Here is a 20,498-nt window from a genome sequence, read left to right as displayed (position 1 = left end):
GATAGTGGTACAACGCACACTATCCTCCGAGATAAAAGATATTTCTTGGAACTAAAACCAACAAAAACAACGGTGAATACAATATCAGGTCCTGTAGACTTGATTAAAGGATGTGGTAAAGCACAATTTTTGTTACCTAATGGTACAAAATTTTTGATCAATGATGCTTTATATTCACCACAATCGAAAAGAAATTTGTTGAGTTTTAATGATATATATTCCCATGGGTATGATACTCAAACAATGAATGAAGGGAATGAGAAATATATGTGTCTTACCACATATAAATCAGGAAAGAAATATGTGATTGAAAAACTACCAATGCTCCCTACTGGATTGCATTATACACATATACGTCCCATTGAATCAAACATGGTAATTGATAATTCTTCAATATTAACCAATTGGCATGATCGATTAGGACATCCTGGTTCAACAATGATGCGAAGAATTATAGAAAATACACATGGTCATCCATTGAAAGACCAGAAGATCTTTCAGAATAATAAGTTTCAATGTAAAGCATGTTCTCTTGGAAAACTTATTATAAGACCATCACCAGCCAAAATCCAAACTGAATCACCAATGTTTCTTGAACGTATTCAGGGTGATATTTGTGGACCAATCCATCCACCATGTGGACCATTCAGATACTTTATGGTATTGATTGATGCCTCCAGCAGATGGTCACATGTATGTTTATTGTCAACTCGAAATGTTGCATTTGCAAGATTACTTGCTCAAATAATAAAATTGAGGAATCAATTTCCCGATTATACAATCAAGAAAATTAGACTTGATAATGCTGGTGAATTTACTTCCCAGACTTTCAATGATTATTGTATGTCTATGGGAATCATTGTTGAGCATCCTGTTGCTCATGTACATACTCAAAATGGATTGGCTGAATCATTGATTAAACGTCTGCAAATGATTGCTAGACCAATGATTATGAAAACAAAGCTCCCTATTTCTATATGGGGACATGCAATTTTACATGCTGCTTCATTAATTCGCATCAGACCAAGTGCATATCATAAATACTCCCCATTGCAGCTTGCATTTGGTAAAGAACCAGACATTTCTCATCTGAGAATTTTTGGATGTATGGTGTATGTGCCTATTGCACCACCTCAACGAAAGAAAATGGGACCTCAAAGAAAGATTGGAATTTATATTGGTTATGATAGTCCATCGATCATTCGATATCTTGAACCACAGACAGGCGACGTGTTCACAGCACGTTTTGCTGATTGTCATTTTAATGAGGAAATCTTCCCAATGTTAGGGGGAGAACAGAAACATACCGAAAAAGAAATTACATGGTATGTATCATCATTGTTACATCTGGATCCAAGAACAAAACAATGTGAAAAAGATGTACAGCAAATTGTGCACTTGCAAAGAATAGCAAATCAAATACCAGATGCATTTGCAGACACAAAAGGGGTAACTAAATCATATATACATGCTGCAAATGCCCCTGCTCGAATTGAAATTCCGAAGAAACAAATTGAAGATAGTCATGATGTCATTAAACGCCTGAAGCGTGGAAGGCCAGTTGGTTCCAAGGATAAAAATCCTCGAAAAAGAAAATTCATAGAGAAACACAATGATCACAAAATAGAGAATGATGTTCCTGAAGAAACACATAATGATCACAAAATAGAGAATGATGTTCCTGAAGAAACACATGATGATGAAAATGTTTTGTCAGAACCACAAACTGACGAGAATCATGAAATCTCTATCAATTATATTAATACTGGAAAAATATGGAACCGAAAAGATATAGAAGAAATTGATGATATATTTTCTTATAATGTGGCAATCGACATCATAAATGATAATGAAGATCATGAACCAAAATCTTTTGGTGAATGTAAAAATCGGCAGGATTGGATAAAATGGAAAGATGCCATCCAGGTTGAATTGGATTCGCTAAATAAACGTAATGTTTTTGGACCTATAGTCCTTACACCTGAAGGTGTAAAACCTGTTGGATACAAATGGGTTTTTATTCGAAAGCGAAATGAGAAAAATGAAATAGTAAGATATAAAGCTCGACTTGTTGCACAAGGTTTTTCTCAAAGGCCTGGAATTGATTATGAAGAAACGTATTCTCCTGTGATGGATGCAATTACGTTTCGGTATTTGATTAGCTTGGCAGTATCTGAAAATTTAGAAATGCGTCTTATGGATGTTGTTACAGCCTACTTATATGGATCACTTGATAGTAATATATATATGAAAATCCCTGAAGGATTTAAGATGCCTGAAGCACAAAGTTTAAAACACAGAGAATGTTATTCTGTGAAATTACAAAGATCATTATATGGGTTAAAGCAATCTGGCCGAATGTGGTATAATCGGCTAAGTGATCATTTGATGAAAAAGGGATATGTAAATAATTCAATATGCCCTTGTGTTTTCATTAAGAAAACAACATCCGGATGCGTAATTATTGCTGTATATGTTGATGATTTAAACATCATTGGAACAAATAAGGAAATTCAAGAAGTTGTGTCATACTTGAAAGAAGAATTTGAAATGAAGGATCTTGGAAAAACCAAGTATTGTCTGGGTTTACAAATTGAACAAAAAGAATGTGGAATATTTGTTCACCAGACAAATTATACAGAAAAGATCCTTAAACGTTTTAATATGGACAAATCAAATCCTTTAAGTACTCCAATGGTTGTTAGATCATTAAACATAGAAAAGGATCCATTCCGTCCATGTGAAGATGATGAAGATATTCTTGGTCCAGAAGTACCATATCTAAGTGCTATCGGTGCCCTTATGTATCTTACAAATTGTACAAGGCCTGATATATCTTTTGCCGTAAATTTATTGGCAAGATTTAGCACATATCCAACAAAGAGACATTGGAACGGAATTAAACATATATTCCGTTATCTACGAGGAACGACAGACTTGGGACTTTTGTATTCAAAAGATGCTAATCCAAGTATAATTGGTTATGCCGATGCTGGATACTTATCTGATCCACACAAAGCACGTTCTCAAACTGGATATGTATTTACTCGTGGAGGCACTGCAATTTCTTGGCGTTCACAGAAACAAACACTTGTAACAACTTCATCAAATCATGCCGAGATTATTGCACTACATGAAGCAAGCCGTGAATGTGTGTGGTTAAAATCAATGACTCAACATATCCAAATCTCATGCGGATTATCATTCGACGAGAAGCCTGTGATACTATATGAAGATAATGCTGCATGTGTTGCTCAAATGAAAGAAGGATACATAAAAAGCGACAGAACTAAACATATTCCTCCTAAGTTCTTCGCATTCACCAAGGAGCTTGAGAAGAATAAATGTATTGATGTTCGTCACATTCAATCAAGTGAAAACTCATCAGATCTCTTCACAAAGGCACTTCCTACGACAATATTCAGAAAGCACATATATAATATTGGGATGCGCAATCTACGAAATTTGTGAAGAATTGTTCGTGTCAACATGAGAGGGAGTTTACGTGACTGCACTCTTTTTCCCTTACTATGGTTTTTATCCCAATGGTTTTTCCTAGTAAGGTTTTTAACGAGGCAGTATAAAAACACGTAATGAAGACAATCATTATGATCATCATCACAAAGGGGAGTGTTGAAAAATAATATTTAAAATGTGTGTATTGAATATTTGAATGTTGAATATTTGAATGTTGAAAATTAGGTAAAATTAGGTGTTGAATATTGAAATTTGTGTGTGATGATGAAGGTAATGATGTAATTTATTTTTGGATTATTTGTAAAAATTTTCTATAAATAGATGTCTCATTTGTGAAGAAAATTACAATTGAGTTGAGAGAAAAATATTATAAAGTGTGTAGTGTGATAATTTTGAGAGTTTGAAATTTTTACTTTTTACCGTAAATTTTTACTTTTTCACAACAGAAATCATATGATATGCTAATTGATTAAGTATTTATATGGTATACTAAGCAACAAACCTTTGTTGGTATGAAAAAATTATATCAAAATAAAATTATTATTATACTTTTCAACAAAGTAAAATTTAGCCATTATAATGTTACTTATATTTTATAATATAAATTAAATTAATTACAAAAAATTGATTCAAATTCAATTTTTTTTTAAAAAAAAACCTATACAAACATACAATATGTTCTATATGATATATATATATATTTATTTATTTATTTATGAAAATCCATTTCTATTGTTTATATTCTTGTCCATTTTTGCTCGCTTAGGTTTCAAGTTTTAGAACTTTATATAATAATAACATAAAAAATTAATGTGATATCGTCTTACTGAACAATTTTGTAAGACGAATTTTCGTCCCGACCGATCTATTAATAATATTATTTTTTATGTTGAAAGTATTACTTTTCAATACAAAAGTATAATTTTTTTATTTGTTTGTTATGAAAAAATATTGTGTAATATAAGTTGTTTTGAGTGTAAAATATTATTTTATGTCAAAATTATATTATATATGTCGTTTGAGAGAAAATATTATTTTTTATATTAAAAATATTATTTTTCATTATAAATCTCACGGATATGATTACGAGAATGATAATCCAATTGTTGTTTTTCAATTAATTGTAGAACCCCAATTGGGCCTTAAGGATGGTCTTCAGTTCGTCCAAGTGGCTCAGCATGTTCTAGCGAACTTTTCTAACCCACCACCACTCAAGACTTGGGCGACTCAATACTTTGTAAATATGCATCCTAGATTTCTATCCCTCTTTTTAGATTTGGTCCCCAATTTGACATTTGTTTTGTCAAAAATTACGAGCATCAGTTAAGAATCTTGTACGTAGCATAGGTCGAACGCAAATTCGAGAGAGGAACATTGTATTTTCGCGGAAATCAGATTGACAAAACAACATACATAATGGAAAAAATGATGAAGGTATTGAAGCCGAAGCCCAATCCTCAAGAATTGCTAAGAGATTGGCAGCGTCGCCTTCGTCAAGAGTGCCGCGATATCGAACGCCAGATTCGAGGTGTTGTGTTTAATTTTGTTTAGGTATTTTGTTCCTTCATTTTTGGGGTTGACGATTTATTTTTGTTCATTTTATTAATGGGCTTGTTTAGATATACAGAGAGAAGAGAAGAATGTGCAGAAAGCGATCAAAGATGCTGCTAAAAGAAACGATATGGGTTCAGCTAAGGTATTTTAATTTTATTTTTTGATGAGCAAGGTATTGGTTTACGTTTGGTTTGGTGATTAAAGTGATTATTGATGGTGACTTGGTGTTGGGGGAATTGATTGATGTCTGCGATAGAGCGATAATTGCGTGGAGTTTAACTTTTTTTATTCACCCTCCCGGGATATATATTTATTTGTATGCAAAAGTAAGATCTTGAAAACTACATAAACTTTTGAAGAAATTAACTCTTAGAGTTGGGCTGTATAAATGTAGACTGGATGGCAATTTTTGTTTCTGATGTGCCACATTAATAATTTATTATATCAGGCCCTTGCTAAAGAACTTGTGAGATCTAGGAAAACTGTGAATCGCCTCTATGAGAACAAGGCGCAGTTGAATTCAATATCAATGCACCTTGGAGAAAGTGTTGGTACGACCGTCCTTTCATTTTTCACTTTTCTGCTGTTTTGAATAAGTGATCACCGGTTAGGCTTGTAACCTTGTAATCATCTTTCAAGAATAGCTCGATATATAGGTCATAGGTGCATTATCTATGCTATATGAAATATTGCTAGATCTAGTGATCATGGCAAGAAAATTTCTAGTTATATTCAGCTTTGACTAAGGATGATGCTAAAAGTATTATGTTGAGGAACAAATTTCGTACTTTTAATTCTAGATATCATCATGTTATTTATATATTCAAATATTCACATTATATGTGTTATGCTACATGTGTAGCCGATCAAATATTCATATAGGAATTGGATCGTGTTCCTGTGTGTAGGGGCATTGTTTTAGTTGTCATGATTTGGCTTGTTGACAATTTAGGGTGGTGGTGTGAACTTTTGGCTAGATATATGATCAGGGCAGTCATGGAGATTGGTGTGTTAATGCGCATTGGCATCTTCTTACCTTATCAAACATGTTGGATTTGCTGTAGAGATTTGTTTCGCTATCATTCATGGTCTCTATCTGTCATGCCTTCTATTTGCAATGTCCACAGTCTGCGAGATGAAGACCCAATGTCACTTTGCTAGGCTCTTTTTGTCTGAAAATTATGAACTTTGTCACAAATTATATTTTGATAATCAGATCAAAACTAAGAGGTCAGTTCTAATGAGTAAGATTAACATGGAAATTTGCTTTCTAGTGGGTGGATTATTGTTATATGCAGATGTTATAAGTTGTGACAAGCTGAGAATAAATGCACTCACATCGTCTTATTATTTAATGTAGTTTTCTAGTAGTTGGAGAGATGCATCAATTATGTCTTCTTGGATCTTCTCATTTTGTTTTAACTTTTGGAAACTGAGTACTTATTAGTTCTCACTGTATCACGATACACTTTCTCTTCTTTAATTTAATGATTTTTCAGCTATTGCCAGAACTGTTGGGCACTTATCCAAAAGTGCTGAAGTCATGAAGCTTGTCAATAATCTTATGAAGGCTCCGGAGGTAGCTGTTACCATGCAAGAATTCAGCAAAGAAATGACAAAGGTGATTTTAGCCAACACTGTGAGAAATATTCTTCTTTGTTCTTTTTTCTTGGAGAGATGGATCTTTTATACCAGGTATCATATATATCTTGTCTGGGTAATTTTGGAGGATTGCCAAAGAGACACTTTGGGGAAAGATTTACAGCTGGGAGTTTGTTTATAATGTTAAAAATAACGGTCTTTGTGTATGCATTAGTATTTTGTTCAAAGTTCTTTAGTCATAATTGAGGTGCTGTAGCCTGTAGGCACGTTCTGGGAGTGTGTTACTCATGGTAGCTTGAATCATTTACCGATGATATATCCAATTTCTTCCCACAATGGTGGCAGAAAAGACACCCTGATAATGGTGTAACACCATCAGATTCAAAAATATGGTCCCCAACCACTTACGACAAAATAATCTTTCATCTCAGAAGAATTAAGGTGGTAGCATGTTCTGCAGGCTGGCGTTATAGAAGAGATGATGAATGATGCAGTGGATAATACACTGGATTCAGAAGACATAGAAGAGGAAACTGAAGAAGAAATTGACAAGGTGTTAACCGCAATTGCTGGTGAAACTGCTGCACAACTTCCTGAAGCAGTCAGAAAGGAGAAACTGAAGCAACCTACAACAAGCGAAGATGCAGAGGTACGTTTCATTCTTTCCTGTTATGATATAGCCTCCATAGGTGGATTCTGAAATTTGTAAGCTGTAAGGGCTTCATAACTTTTGGAGGGATGCTATCTTACTTTTCCCGTCTCACATCCTGTACTGCTTTTAAACAATAGGAAAATGTTGATGATGAGGAAGAGCTTGAAGAAATTAGGGCCCGTCTAGCTAGAGTTCGATCATAACTTAGTCTCTCAAAAATTGACCCGCCAAGGTTATTGAATACGAGGTTTGTGAATAAAAGGAAGATACTGAATTTCGACTCCCATCCTGTTTCACAAAGCTGTGTTTATGTATCAAAAAACTTTAGCTGCGTTGCACGTATTGGTTGGTTTTGCCCGTGTGATCATACTTTCTACGCTTTGTCTATGTCGTACTTTCACTCCTTTTCAAGAGAGAGAGGCGGGTTGAATTGTGTACTTCTGTAACATAGCAAATGTAGTTGGCACTTTTTTAAAACTCTGTAATGAATTCTCTTAGTAGGAAAAACCCTGATTCCTATTATTTGCTTCTTTGGACACACAACAAATGGTTATTCAAAAATGCAAACAAGAAGCAGTAACAGCAATCTCTATTTTTCCACTATTTTATGTAGAATAATAATAGTTTGTAACCCAGCGGTCTCACCTGTCCACCTATTTGGCGAGACTCGAGCTCGAGTCTTATTCCACTCTCCTGCCATCAAAAGATTGAAATACTTCTATAGAGTATTCGAACTGTGAAATATTTTCACGAGCGTAGCATATTGTTTTTAATAACATTGTGACATCATTGATTCCATTCAAGGTAATAGCATTGTAGACATTACTCTTAAATCAACTTTCATAAACTCTATTCAATCGATGTCAAATATCCTAACAAAGATTTAGTTTTTTTTTTGTAATTTTTTTGTCCGAGATAATCAAGTCTCGGGTTTACGCTCTCAGTGTTTTGGTCAATTACCTTATATCTTTGTATTTTGGAACAATATCATAATTCTACTTTAAAAAAATCTTTTTTTTATCGGTATCAATATGAAACCAGTAAATTGGAATCAAAATTGTAAATTCTGTTGGACAAATTTTACTATCTATTAGATTTCCATATTGAAAAGTGGATCATTGATTTTGAAATGATGGTTAACCAAGTTGAGAAAACGTTATTTGTGATAAAAGTGTGTTTATTGTGAGATAATATCAATAATTTACTGTTAAAAAAGTTATATTTTTCATAAATTGAGTTAAGTTGAAGATTAGTCTCATAAAATTAACTTGTAAGACAATATCATAAAAGTTTTTGTGTTAAGTTACTTACTAGTATATCAGAATTTTTTGTTTAATATAGTCTACATTATTATATTATTAGGTAACGCAATTCCATAATAATTATAATTTTTTGTTTAATATAATCTATATTATTATATTTAGGTAACGCATTCTATAGTAATTATCATTGGTTTCTGAAAGACATGGAATCCACAAATTACTCTAGTTCTCATGAGAGAACAAAATATAACATCAAAATAAAAGTTCAAAAATAAATTTTAATATAAATAAACAATTCATAATAATCTTTATATTTATATTATATGATATGAAGGCTGAAGCTATGGACATGGGATTTTCGCCGCTGGGTCTGGAAGACAGTCAACAGTGCATATCGATCCCAGGTTGGTTCAGATCATGGCGTCCAACTTTTAACGGGTTTAATTGTTCGGTGAGAAAAATGAACAGATTCAAATAGGTAGCTTCGTGAAAATCAAATCTTAGATTTTGCCTTCCAACGCCTAATCAAACTTTGTAAAACCTTATTCCCCTGCTCGTTTTGGGCATTTCATCAGAACCCACGCAGTAATTTTCATTTCATTTGCGGGTCTCTGTTTCACATTATGGATTTGAGTTTGCTTTTGCTATTGAGTGGAAGGGATTGATACTAAAGGTTCCACCTTTTTCCTTTTTAGTTTTTGCTGTGTTTAGAATTTTCAGTGTTGTGTGTGACGAGAGTGTGAGGCCGCAAGAGATTGAGTCGAAGCTTTTAGATGGAGGCGGACAGGTACTTTACTTTACTCACTTTATTGATCAAGGAGAACTTATCTTGATCGTGTATGACGACTTTCTCATTTTCTTCTGTACTTATTAGTTTGATTCTATGCTGTATATCTTTTATCTATGCTTTCCTGTGATTAATTCGTATTCTTATCTTTAAATTGCTGAGTTCAAATTTTACATTTTGTTAATAATATCTTAAACAAATTAAAACAGCACATTTTGGTCGGCTGTGCTTCTCCATATGGCTATTTCTTGACAATGAATCCGAAACTCCAAGGATTCCACCGCATGATAGTATATTTCCCTATTGGGTCTGTCAAAATTTTCCCCTTGCATCAGTTGAGGATGAATTTAAGGGGGTTGGGGAGATGTCAGCCATGAAACGAATTTTTTTAAAAAAATTATGTTTCACTAGCTGCAAGTTTTACTCCCCGTAATCTATTCTGTTCTATCTCTACTCCCTGCACCAAATTCTTTTATCTTGACTTTGATCAGGTGCCTTATTTCATCCATTTAAACGGTCTACTTTAAGCACAAAGTATTGGTAGAATCATTGTACAATGTTTTTCACAATTATTGTCTCCTCTGGACCTGTTTGCTGCTAAAAATTTCAGCAACACGAGCTAAATTTCTGTTCATCTCTCCGCTGAAATGTATCAGGCATGTGTCTCTCTCATAGTTCATTATTTTTTCTTCTCAGATTGAATTCTCCTCACACATCAGCTGTTATATTTGAAGCTCTTGGCCATCAGCTTCAATTTTCGCAGGTAGTATGGCTGTTATTATTTTTTCTTCTCTTTGTATCGTCTAATTTAGATTAATTAAAATAAACTGTCAATAGTTGATATTCCCGCCATTTGGTGTCACATGATTCTGATTGTAGATGTGTTCTGTTCTATTTGGTCATTTTGGTGTCATATTACAGTATCTATTGTTTGTTCACAGGGAAAAATCCTGTTACATTCACTTAGTATATGGAAATTTGTGGTTCTTGTAATCATTTTCGAATCTCCGATTTATATTCTTTTGAAACTTAATAAATGCCTTGGTTTTTACTTTTTATATCTGTTGTTCTTTATAATAAGTATTATTCTGCTTTATATACTATAGACCGAAACTATGTTGCATGGATACGGGTACGGGCATCGTATCGAATACGATACGGATACGGCGATACGGAAAATTTTGAAAATATAAGACACGATACGGCTAGTATACGACAATTATTAAAATATATATAAATATTATTTTTATATATGTATATAAATTTAGTATTAAAAATTGTAGAGATATACGTATTTATATAAATATATTGCAGAAATATATATACATATTTATGTAAATATATACAATGTACAACTACTTCAGAGCAGTGATTTAAAAAGAAAATGGCAAAAAAACAAAATCAGTTTTTTTCTTTTTCGAAACGTATCAAAAAGCGTGGCCCCGCCGTGTCCATGACGTATCATAGCCGTGTCCATTAGATTGGCAATGATGAGTGTATATCCTTGATCTTTGTTTGCTATTTTTTTGACTTATTTCTCTGGGAAAGAAAATTGTTTCTTCTGCTTCATGATTGCAACGTTCACAATGACTAATATCCTGCTGCAAATGTGACAGGATCCCAACTCCAAGCATTTAGGGACTACTGTGTGGGATGCATCAATGGTGTTGGTCAAATTTTTGGTAAATTTTTTGGGTTCTGATCACTATTACTGATTTTTTTAAAATTTTTTTTCCATGGGGGACATTTAAATGTATGACCTTCCCGCCACATTTATTTAAAGGATGAAATTCTTTGACTAAAAACACATAATGCATCATGTTACATTATGCTATTTTAAGAAACAGATGCCATTTTTGTAGAAGGTTGCCCAAAAATCCCCCCATAAATGCTGATGATGAATTTAGCTTTCAAACGGTTGTTAAATTGTCAGTCTTTGTTTATAATCAAATTAATTAAACATGTTTGGGTTCATTATGAAGGAAAAAAATTGTAGAAAGGGAAGGTTTTCTCCATCTAAACTAAAAGGAAAACGTGTGATCGAAATTGGAGCAGGCTGTGGAGTAGCTGGGTTTGGTGAGCTTGTTGCATGGCCAAACTTGATCAAAGCAAAGTTTTTGGAATATTCAAGATTAGAGAATATTATTTCTCTGATGAGGTTCTTCAGGTATGGCATTGCTCGGATGTGACGTGATTTCAACTGACCAAACTGAAGTTTTGCCTTTGCTTATGAGGAACGTTGAGCGAAATACTTCAAGAATCCTGCAAATGAATTCTGATTCAGGTGTCACATCTCTCTGTATCTCTCTTTCTGAATGTGTGTGTTTTTCATAGCTTTAGGTTCTTTTTTCACCGCTTCCGCATGGTTGAACGAGGGGGCAAGTATTGGAATTCGATAGAGGTGATGAGAGAAGATGAGGGAGGTAAGATGAGGTAACTCAATGAATTTTGGGGGGCCATAACTTGCAATTTGAAAAAAATTTACACAAACTTGAAATAAAAAAGGAATAACCTAGTGGAAGTAGAGGCACGCACTTTTGGCTCCCCTTTCTTTTTTCCTCACTCCGGTTTTATTTCTTGTAGATTCATTTGGATCCATTGAGGTCGCGGAGCTTAACTGGGGTAATGCTGACCATATAAGGGCTGTCGATCCCCCATTTGACTACATAATTGGCACTGATGTTGTTAGTACAATTCTAAACATATTATCCTATTAAAACTATTCTCTTCTTAAGTGGCGAGCTAGGGATTGTACAAAAATATTATCGAATATCATGCCTTTAACCGACACTGGTATCATGTGCTAGTGCCTAGTAATACTCATCCAAGCATTACAACTCTTTGAATTTTGTCTACTTAGGTATATGTTGAGCACCATTTGGAACCGCTTTTGCAGACTCTACTTTCATTGTCAGGACCCAGAACCACAATTTTGGTATTGCTCTTAAAAGTCTTTGAAGTTTGAACTAAAAATGATAATGTTCTAATTTGTCAGAACCTTGGTCTGTAGTTGGGTTATGAACTCCGTTCCACTAATGTCCATGATCGAATGCTTGACTTGTGGAAGACGAATTTTGAAGTTAAAACTGTTCCAAAAGCGAAGGTAAGCTGCAGTTACGATAAATTGTTTGGAGCTTGTGAAAGAGTGACATGTATGTTGTATCTGATGGGGTCTTGTGACTATTAAGCATCATGGTGGTAGCTCAGTTTTAAATTTCTCAAATTCTGAGACACATTTAAGTCCAAAATGACAAATTATTGCTCAAGATTTTGTGTGGTGGAACTTAAATTGTCTCATGAATCGTCATCTTTTGTAATCCATGTAGATGCACGGTGAGTATCAGCATCCAAGTATACAGCTATATATAATGAACCCGAAGGCCTCAAACTGCGTCAGCAAAGGAATTGATGATGATGTTGAAGAGGACAAATCTGGAGAAATTAAACAAGGGCCAGAGGAAGTTGACGACTGTCGTGCTACTCTTAACGAGGTTGATGACTGTAAAAGTGACCAAGTAGAGGAAGTTAACATCCTCAAAAATATCCAAAATAAGAAGCTTAACGACTGGGAAGCTAGAAGATACGGGGCTTTGGCCGCTCGTCTTCTTAGAGATGTAAAGACATCGTAAATTACGCACAATGTAGTTTCATGACATGTTTATGCCTTGAGACAACGCCCTCCAAGAAAATTTCTTTGTTGTATTGGGAATTTTACTCAATGTTTGCATACCTGAGAACCATATTTCCAATTAAATTCCATACCAATTGGTTGAAAAAATTACACACAACACATTCACCAAAATACATCATGAACAAGAAAAAGAAAGATATTGGAATTTTCATGAGCAATGTCTACTAAAAACTTGCACTACCATTCAACCGTGATCTACATCTAAGCAAGGAGACATGCCCAACAATTGAAAACGGATCGACATATAAACTCATATAAGATATCAACGGGTCACTTGAGATTTAACCATTTCAAGCTTATGTCTCATGCTTGCTACACTTGGGAACAATAACAATCTTTTGTATCCCACAGTCGTGCCCACTGTTCTAAAAGGTACTGCTAGTGTTGGAGGGTGGTCGACCGTCTCGATTTTTAGATCTATAGATCTATATATANTGTTCGATATAATTTCATTCAATTTGTATTGGATAAAGATGACAATATTCCATTGATTTTGAGTTAGAATCCGATAAAGATGAATTATCAGATAAATATGGAGATAAACAAATAAAATTTGGTATTTAGGTAAAAAAATCGTCTAAATGCCGCCTAAGCCATTAAGTGTTAGGCAGTGGATGACCGTCCGCTTATCGTTTTTTAAAAACACAGGTCGTGCCCGCGGTGACCTGCTCACATTCCCTTTCTCATTCACGAAATCAAAAATGAAATCCCATCAATCTTTGGCCCATACGTATTGGTTCTTGAATTAGTAAGACATTAAAAGTTGCATCTTCTTGAAAATCGAAGAACGCCGACAGTCCGATTGTGCTTTATCTGGAGCACGGTATGAATAAATTCCGTCTTCAAGAACACGCTGAGCGCCATATGTAGGACAACTCACACCACCTCTTGTGTTGTTAGCCCATACCATAGAACTTTTTAATTGATTATGTGAGGATATGGTGTTCCGAATCTGTGCATAGTCTTGGAAGACTTGGATGTCTTCTAGGGATACAAGGCCAGACGAATTTGAGGGTACAGTCAGTAAGAAGAGAATTTCCGCCCACTGATGTATAATAGATATCTAGAAGAGTAAGTGCCGATTTTGGAGCTTGTGAAGCATGCCAAAACCATCCAGCTCGTATCGAGACATCACACTCTGCAGGTACCCAGTCAGGACCTTCTGGATCTCCCTCTCCCAAGTAACTGAAATTCGAAAAATAACTAATACTGCGTAACAAATTTTTCCAAACAAGGGAAAGCACTATCAAACTGAAACATACTCACTCCTCGATAGCAGCTTGGCCGATCTTTATGGCACTGCAATTAAAAAGAGATCAGCAAGTAGTCCTCGCAGCACCAGCCTCATCCCCAATCCATCTCGAATCCTGACCATCGTAGAGAATATGATTGCCTCAGCCTGAAGCTGATGAATAAGACTAGACCTTTTATTGAAAAAGTACTCCATGTCCTTCTCTCCCTCACCCTTTGCCACCCAACCAAATTTCTTTTATGTCACCACACCTGCTCCATTTAAGTGAATATATGAAACCATTCGATGATTTTATTCACAATGCACATAATCGGATCACCGTTATAAACAAGAAGATTCAAATATACTAAAAACCCATCAAAAATCAAATAGCGAGAATAACAAAGCGAATCTACTTTGGAGTACCAAGTGAGCAGCTCAGTCATCTGCCCCGTGTAATACTCATTGTACTCGAGACTCTTTCCATAACAAGGTCCATGTATATCCCAAGGAGAAAGATAAAGCCCCAATTCTACACCAGCGACTTTTGCAGCGTCAGCAAGCTATTTCACCGCATCCCCTGTCCCATTCTTCCAAGAACTAGACTTCATAGAATAATCCGAATACTCAAGAGGGCCAAAGGCAGAACCCATCGTGGTGCTTTAAGTGAGGATAACCCTTGAAAATTCAGAGTCTTTGGCTACAGCAACACACTGTGTAGCATTGAAGGCAGTGGGGTTGAAAACTGAAGGTCAGCTTGACCTGTTCCCCACTCCGAATCTGTGAAGTGTTGGAACTAAAGTGAAAGAACATCACCATTTCTAAGAGTTTCCATGAGATCTGGCGTGAGGTTGGGATAGGAAGAACTGGAATCGGTGGGAGTGTCGGGTGGAAAGACACAAAGTTCGAAACTGAAGATTTTGATTCTTGAAAAGAGATTGTGGTGCTGAGGATGATGATCAAAACATATCTTGGTAGAACAGATTGCGGGAATTCGAGGGTTCCCGTAAATTCTCCTTGGTTTTCAAAATCAGCTACCGGTTTCATGATCATCACTTATGCTTTGAAGGGCTCTTATTTTTCTTGAACTATAATTCAACAAGAAGAAAAAATAATAAATAATCCGGGTAACTGGTTCACCTTCAACTGTCATCTTCCGTTTGAAGGAAAACGAATCCGACAGCCCATCAAAAACAGTAATTTTTGTATGGGCTTGGCCTCTATTTATTTGACAAAACTGTATACTTTTTATTGGGTAATTCATGGGCCAAACTTCACAACAGCCCACATAATATGGGCCACAAAACCCCGAAACCCACCAACCAGATTTGATTAACCCATCTTGAAATGGATTGATGATGATGTGATCGATTTAAATATTATTCGAATAGCAAAGATTTTTCAATTAAAATTAAAATCATATGCTTACTATCCCAATAAATAATAATTATCATTAATACAGCCAAAAGTGTAAGACAGCTATGGACAATTTTTTTTAATACATAATAAATTAACATGCATTAACATTTTAGATTTTTTTAAAAAAATATAAATATTGCCATTAAATGTTAAAGATAATATTCAATAAAAACATTATTTTAGTACAAAATTAATTAGTAAGCAATTAATTGTATATAATGTATGCACGAGATGAGACAATTATGTTGATTGATGATTGAAATTAATGAGTACATGAAATATATGTGAATAATGCGTTTTTTTCTTTCGAAAAACTAATTACTTTTGTACCAATCTAATAAAATAATAGTTTTTTTAAAAATATATATAAATCTAATAGCAATGCCGTCGAATTTCTTAAGAAAATTTAGGAAGATAAATGTTGGTGAATCGAGAAGAAATTAGCTTTGCATTTGAACTAAATGAAGAGTAGGTCTCTTGTGAGACGGTCTCACGAATCTTTATCTGTGAGACGCGTCAACCCGACCGATATTCACAATAAAAAATAATACTCTTAGCATAAAAATAATATTTTTTTATTGATAAACCAAATAAGAAATCTGTCTCACAAAATACGACCCGTGTATCACACAAGTTTTTGCCCTAAATGATTTGGATTTGAGAAGATTATTTCAAATGACTTTATTTTGTAGAAATTTGAAACCGTTTATATTAATTCCAAATAACAAAGTTAAAACGTAGAGTAAGAGATTTCAAATCGATTCCCTTTTCCATAATAATATTTTTTTAAAAACATATTGTTTTGGGGAAAAATTTTTTTTATTAATTAATAGAATAAAATATTGTCTAGGGAGGAGAAAATTGTTCGTGTGGAAACACGGGTGAAGACAAAAGAGGTGAAAGTAGCCAAAATACACGTTTCCACGAAATTTGACTTTGTCAAGTTTGGTTAATGAACTCACCAATAAAATAATTAGACAATTATTGTGTATAGAAATTAATTGATTTCAACAATAGTTTACCAACCCAAATTTATTGAGCAAAACACAAGTCCTCGTATTAGCCTTCCAAAGTAAATGGACGAAGACATTTGTCTCCTTTTCCCAAATATTTTATGCAATCATATGATTCACAACAATTATTAACTTCACTTATTTTCAAAGATACCCTTTACGACTTGGGTTTTATTTAAACAAAGATTCGGTGTCACGCAAGAAAAGACAGAAATCAAGAAAAGAGCTAGGAAAAAATATATATATCGATATTTCAATAACCGTATTATGTACTGATTGTTAGAATAGATATCCTGACTAAGTAACTTATTAACTCAGTTATAATAAAAAGTCTTTATGTTAATATAATTTATATTTCATGATTTTGTTTTAATTTATCTGTGTACTCATGCAATAGACATATATAAAGACCTTCGTACTTTAATACAAATAAATCGTACTTCGATCTTGAAACTTATTTGTAAACAATGCATATTTTAAATTAGTTCTCAGTCGATTCAGCCGCCTTAAAATAAATATAAAGGTCGATTGAGCTTGAGACTAGCATCTGTGATATTGTGTACCGTGTTTCATGGTAAGAGCATAAAGTTGTCCAATCATGCAGATGGGTAATCATATGATAGTTGTACCGAAAGACCATCCCTCGAACTTTCCAAGTGGTTACCATTCATCGAGAAGAAAAGTATGTGGTTATGATTGTACATCATTAGTCCTTACAACCCGAGACAACACTGAAGCTCTACATACTAGGATTGTGCTTTGACTTGTTTATCGACTTTGTGAGGGTCACAAGGTGGCGTGATTGGGTGCAATTGCGATATTTGTAGGAGTCAATGCATTGTAGTCCGGAATTCACAGCTCACCTATGGGTGTGGATATCCTACGTGATCTAACGAAATAGTAGTGTATGAAATCTCTTGTCAGAGTGTAAGATGTACAGAGTTCTCTAATTGTGCATGCGATTACACTATGAATATTTCATGAATGTATTATATAACTATCGAATCTAATATGCAACCCTCGATGAACCAATAGTTGTATATTCGATCGAGATATATGAGATGAAAAGACCGTATTGCACGTTAATCATAGTCGATTGGTTCTTGTATGCACTATCAGTGATGTCTAGAGAATTATGATGCGTAATACTAAATGCTCTTGTCATGATTCGATTGGTTTAATGAGAAAATGATTTATGACATTCTAATGATCAAATATTAATACATAGAATGAGGCAAATTAGGATAAGCCCGAATAAAGAAAAATCTCATGAATCAAAAAGAGTTGTGAACCCACGACTAGCTGTATTTCTGAACCATTGAGTGATACTCAAGAACTGTATATTTTGTTCTTGTTGAGACAATATTCAAATATAAAATTGTGAGATAGTAAATTCAAGGAGTTGAATTTATAATAATTAAAATTTGGAGAGAATAAATTCTAGGAGTTGAATTTATGGACTTGTAAGAGTACAAGTCCAACGTACTAAACTCAAAGGTTGACTTTATAATAGATTAAATTAAATGAAATGGGAGAATGTATGATGAGCTTGTAAGAGTACAAGTCTACCATGCTAAATAAATAAAGTTCTCAATGGATTTTAATATATTAATCAATTAAACTAGTTGGACTACTCAAATTAAATAACTAAGCACATTAATGTTTAATTAAGGAGTCCTAAACTTATAATTAAGGAAACTAGGTTAATGGCTCATGATTTAAAAAGGGACACAAAAATCCTAGCCTCCACACATAAAATTTTCGAAATTCTCTCCTACTACCTCTCCAAAATTTCGGGCATCTCAAAATACTTTAGGGTTTGAGTGGTCGTTTTGTTTTTTTTATCTCAACGTTAATTCTCTTCTAAATTTTCTAGTGCAATTTAGAAGAGGAACAAATATTCGAGTCGTGGACTTGATTGGAGAAAGAAGATTTCAAGAAGATCGTTCGTAGGGAATACTCCAAGAGATATCTCCGACAATCCTAGAATATTTGGTACCAAGTGATTTATTTACTAAATATATATTCATAAACACCACATGAATGTTTATTTTGGTCAAACCATACGAGTGTCCAAAGACCAATTTTTCCACACCGAAAAATATCAAAATTTTTAGTATGGTATGGTAATGATATTTAAATTTTCGGTATAACAACAATATCAAATTTCGTATATAACGAAATACACCTAAATAATATATAGAGCTTTACAAATATACATTATTTTTAAATAATAAAGTAATAAATTTTAAAAATATAAATTTTTTTCAATATATATCGATATCGTATTGAAATCTCGGTATATCACAAAATTTCAGTATAATCGACATGTTAGTTATACATACTGAAGATTTCGGTAAACCGATATCGGTATATATTTTTTTTATATACGATATATGATTTTCGATATATTCAATTAGCTGATTACACAAACTAGATATGCTAAATAAGGTTTCGGGTTCGAGTCAACTCGGAGATGTGGCTTGCAACGTACAAATAGAAAGAACTTAATATAATCGACAACAGCAAATTAATATAAATATTGCACTACTGTATTTACTTGAGGAAATTGATAAGTGGAGGAGCTGTTACATGTGGGGTTAAGTAAGCTGTATATCTCTGTTCATGAAAATATTTATTAAAAAAAATTGAATTTTGGATGAAATATATATTAATTTATAAATTATCGAACAACGTAGACATAGTGATCTGGGTCATGCAAATGCATTTGGCAGAAATAAAAAACAAGAATAATGGCTATAACCTTTTTTCAATTTTCTTCAAAGAATGGTAAAAATTTTCTTCAATTTTGTTGCCTTTTTGTCCAGGTGACTCATAGGGTTGACATGAGAAAATGTTGATATGACGCAGAAAAATGCTGATATGATATTAAAAATTGAACAAATGAATTAATTTTTCTTTGGAAAAATCAAAATCATACGATTTTTTTTTCTTTCTAATATAAAAATCATTATAAAAGATGGGTCATAAAAGATGATCATTTTCATCGGTTAGGTAGGTAAAGTGGAAATCCGATGAACAGTCTAAACACATAATTATTTGGGGATCGGATATCCTCCGCATTGAACTTTTGACTTATTGGCTCTGCATTTCAAGTTAAAGTTACATGTTTTCAAAAATCGAACTCTCATTTCAGTCAATTATTTTATATATGTCCACTATGCATATATTAATATAATTCGAAATGTTTATGAAACTTGAAACCTATCAAATAATAGCTGTACATCTCATTGACTTGAACACGAAGTACCTCCTCAATGAATACACTATCAATTTAAAAAATATATAAATAAATCATGAATCTCCAAATATATGTATTGTAATAAATGATTGAAACATTTAATTTTATACAGTTTTTATGGATATTTTTTCATAAAGACTTTTGTGATACCTCTTGTCCCACATCTTAAAAATTAAAGATTTAAAATGAGTTTATAATGGGCTACAATGAATTTTTATAGCAACTTGAGTTAATCATTTTCGTAAAACGAAGACGAATACGAAGTAGTTGCTATAGGGGTCCATTGTGCAGTCACGTAGGTGTAGGCCCGGGCTTAGGGGCGTGACAGAATGGTATCAGAGCCAGGTCACGGGCATGAAACAACGAGAAATAAGTGTTATGCGGGGTAAAGTGCTACGTGCATGGGAGCCACCTCTTGAACCTGCGGGGCAAAGTGCTACATGACGGGAGCCACCTCTTGAACCTGTAGGAACCACCTCTAGATTCTCGGCGTTGGTGGATCGAGTAGTCAGGCCGCGACGAGTACGTCGCGTTCTGAAGGAGGGATG

The 20,498-nt window shown here is 33.9% G+C and overlaps 2 protein-coding genes and 1 pseudogene across 4 annotated transcripts; 2 read left to right on the top strand and 1 right to left on the bottom strand.

The window, feature by feature from the left end:
- The first annotated feature begins 4,632 nt into the window (after window positions 1-4,632).
- LOC140973134 (vacuolar protein sorting-associated protein 24 homolog 1-like) lies at window positions 4,633-7,807 on the top strand. The gene is made up of 6 exons (XM_073435734.1): window positions 4,633-5,005; window positions 5,097-5,173; window positions 5,480-5,582; window positions 6,531-6,652; window positions 7,094-7,282; window positions 7,423-7,807. The coding sequence occupies exons 1-6, from the start codon at window positions 4,894-4,896 to the stop codon at window positions 7,486-7,488; spliced, it is 669 nt and encodes a 222-aa protein (XP_073291835.1). The 5' UTR covers window positions 4,633-4,893; the 3' UTR covers window positions 7,489-7,807.
- Window positions 7,808-8,869: 1,062 nt separating this feature from the next.
- On the top strand, window positions 8,870-13,093 carry LOC140973133 (uncharacterized). Of its 3 annotated transcripts, none has more exons than XM_073435733.1 (10): window positions 8,870-8,951; window positions 9,259-9,334; window positions 10,031-10,097; window positions 10,951-11,016; window positions 11,317-11,410; window positions 11,502-11,618; window positions 11,918-12,018; window positions 12,195-12,269; window positions 12,345-12,437; window positions 12,661-13,093. In XM_073435733.1, exons 2-10 carry the CDS (start codon window positions 9,321-9,323, stop codon window positions 12,961-12,963), a joined length of 930 nt encoding a protein of 309 aa, XP_073291834.1. In that variant the 5' UTR covers window positions 8,870-8,951; window positions 9,259-9,320; the 3' UTR covers window positions 12,964-13,093. The 3 variants fall into 3 exon arrangements, with proteins under 3 accessions (XP_073291834.1, XP_073291832.1, XP_073291833.1); XM_073435731.1 differs by having other exon boundaries at window positions 8,873-8,951; window positions 9,243-9,334; XM_073435732.1 differs by having other exon boundaries at window positions 8,881-9,033; window positions 9,243-9,334.
- Window positions 13,094-13,577: 484 nt separating this feature from the next.
- LOC140972088 (alpha-L-fucosidase 1-like) lies at window positions 13,578-15,377 on the bottom strand (annotated as a pseudogene).
- Window positions 15,378-20,498: the final 5,121 nt, after the last annotated feature.

Source organism: Primulina huaijiensis, chromosome 3, assembly GCF_012295235.1.
Source record: "Primulina huaijiensis isolate GDHJ02 chromosome 3, ASM1229523v2, whole genome shotgun sequence".
Classification (NCBI taxonomy): Eukaryota; Viridiplantae; Streptophyta; class Magnoliopsida; order Lamiales; family Gesneriaceae; genus Primulina; species Primulina huaijiensis.
The sequence above is the reverse complement of the archived record's forward strand: the minus strand, read 5'-3'. Positions and strand labels throughout refer to the sequence as shown.

Coding starts and splice junctions, on each gene's coding strand:
- LOC140973134 (XM_073435734.1), top strand. CDS start 4,894: ATGGAAAAAATGATGAAGGTATTGAAGCCGAAGCCCAATCCTCAAGAA. Junction 6,653..7,093: donor TCAGCAAAGAAATGACAAAG/GTGATTTTAGCC, acceptor CATGTTCTGCAG/GCTGGCGTTATAGAAGAGAT. Junction 7,283..7,422: donor CAACAAGCGAAGATGCAGAG/GTACGTTTCATT, acceptor TTTAAACAATAG/GAAAATGTTGATGATGAGGA.
- LOC140973133 (XM_073435733.1), top strand. Junction 11,411..11,501: donor CTGTGGAGTAGCTGGGTTTG/GTGAGCTTGTTG, acceptor GAGGTTCTTCAG/GTATGGCATTGCTCGGATGT. Junction 11,619..11,917: donor GCAAATGAATTCTGATTCAG/GTGTCACATCTC, acceptor TATTTCTTGTAG/ATTCATTTGGATCCATTGAG.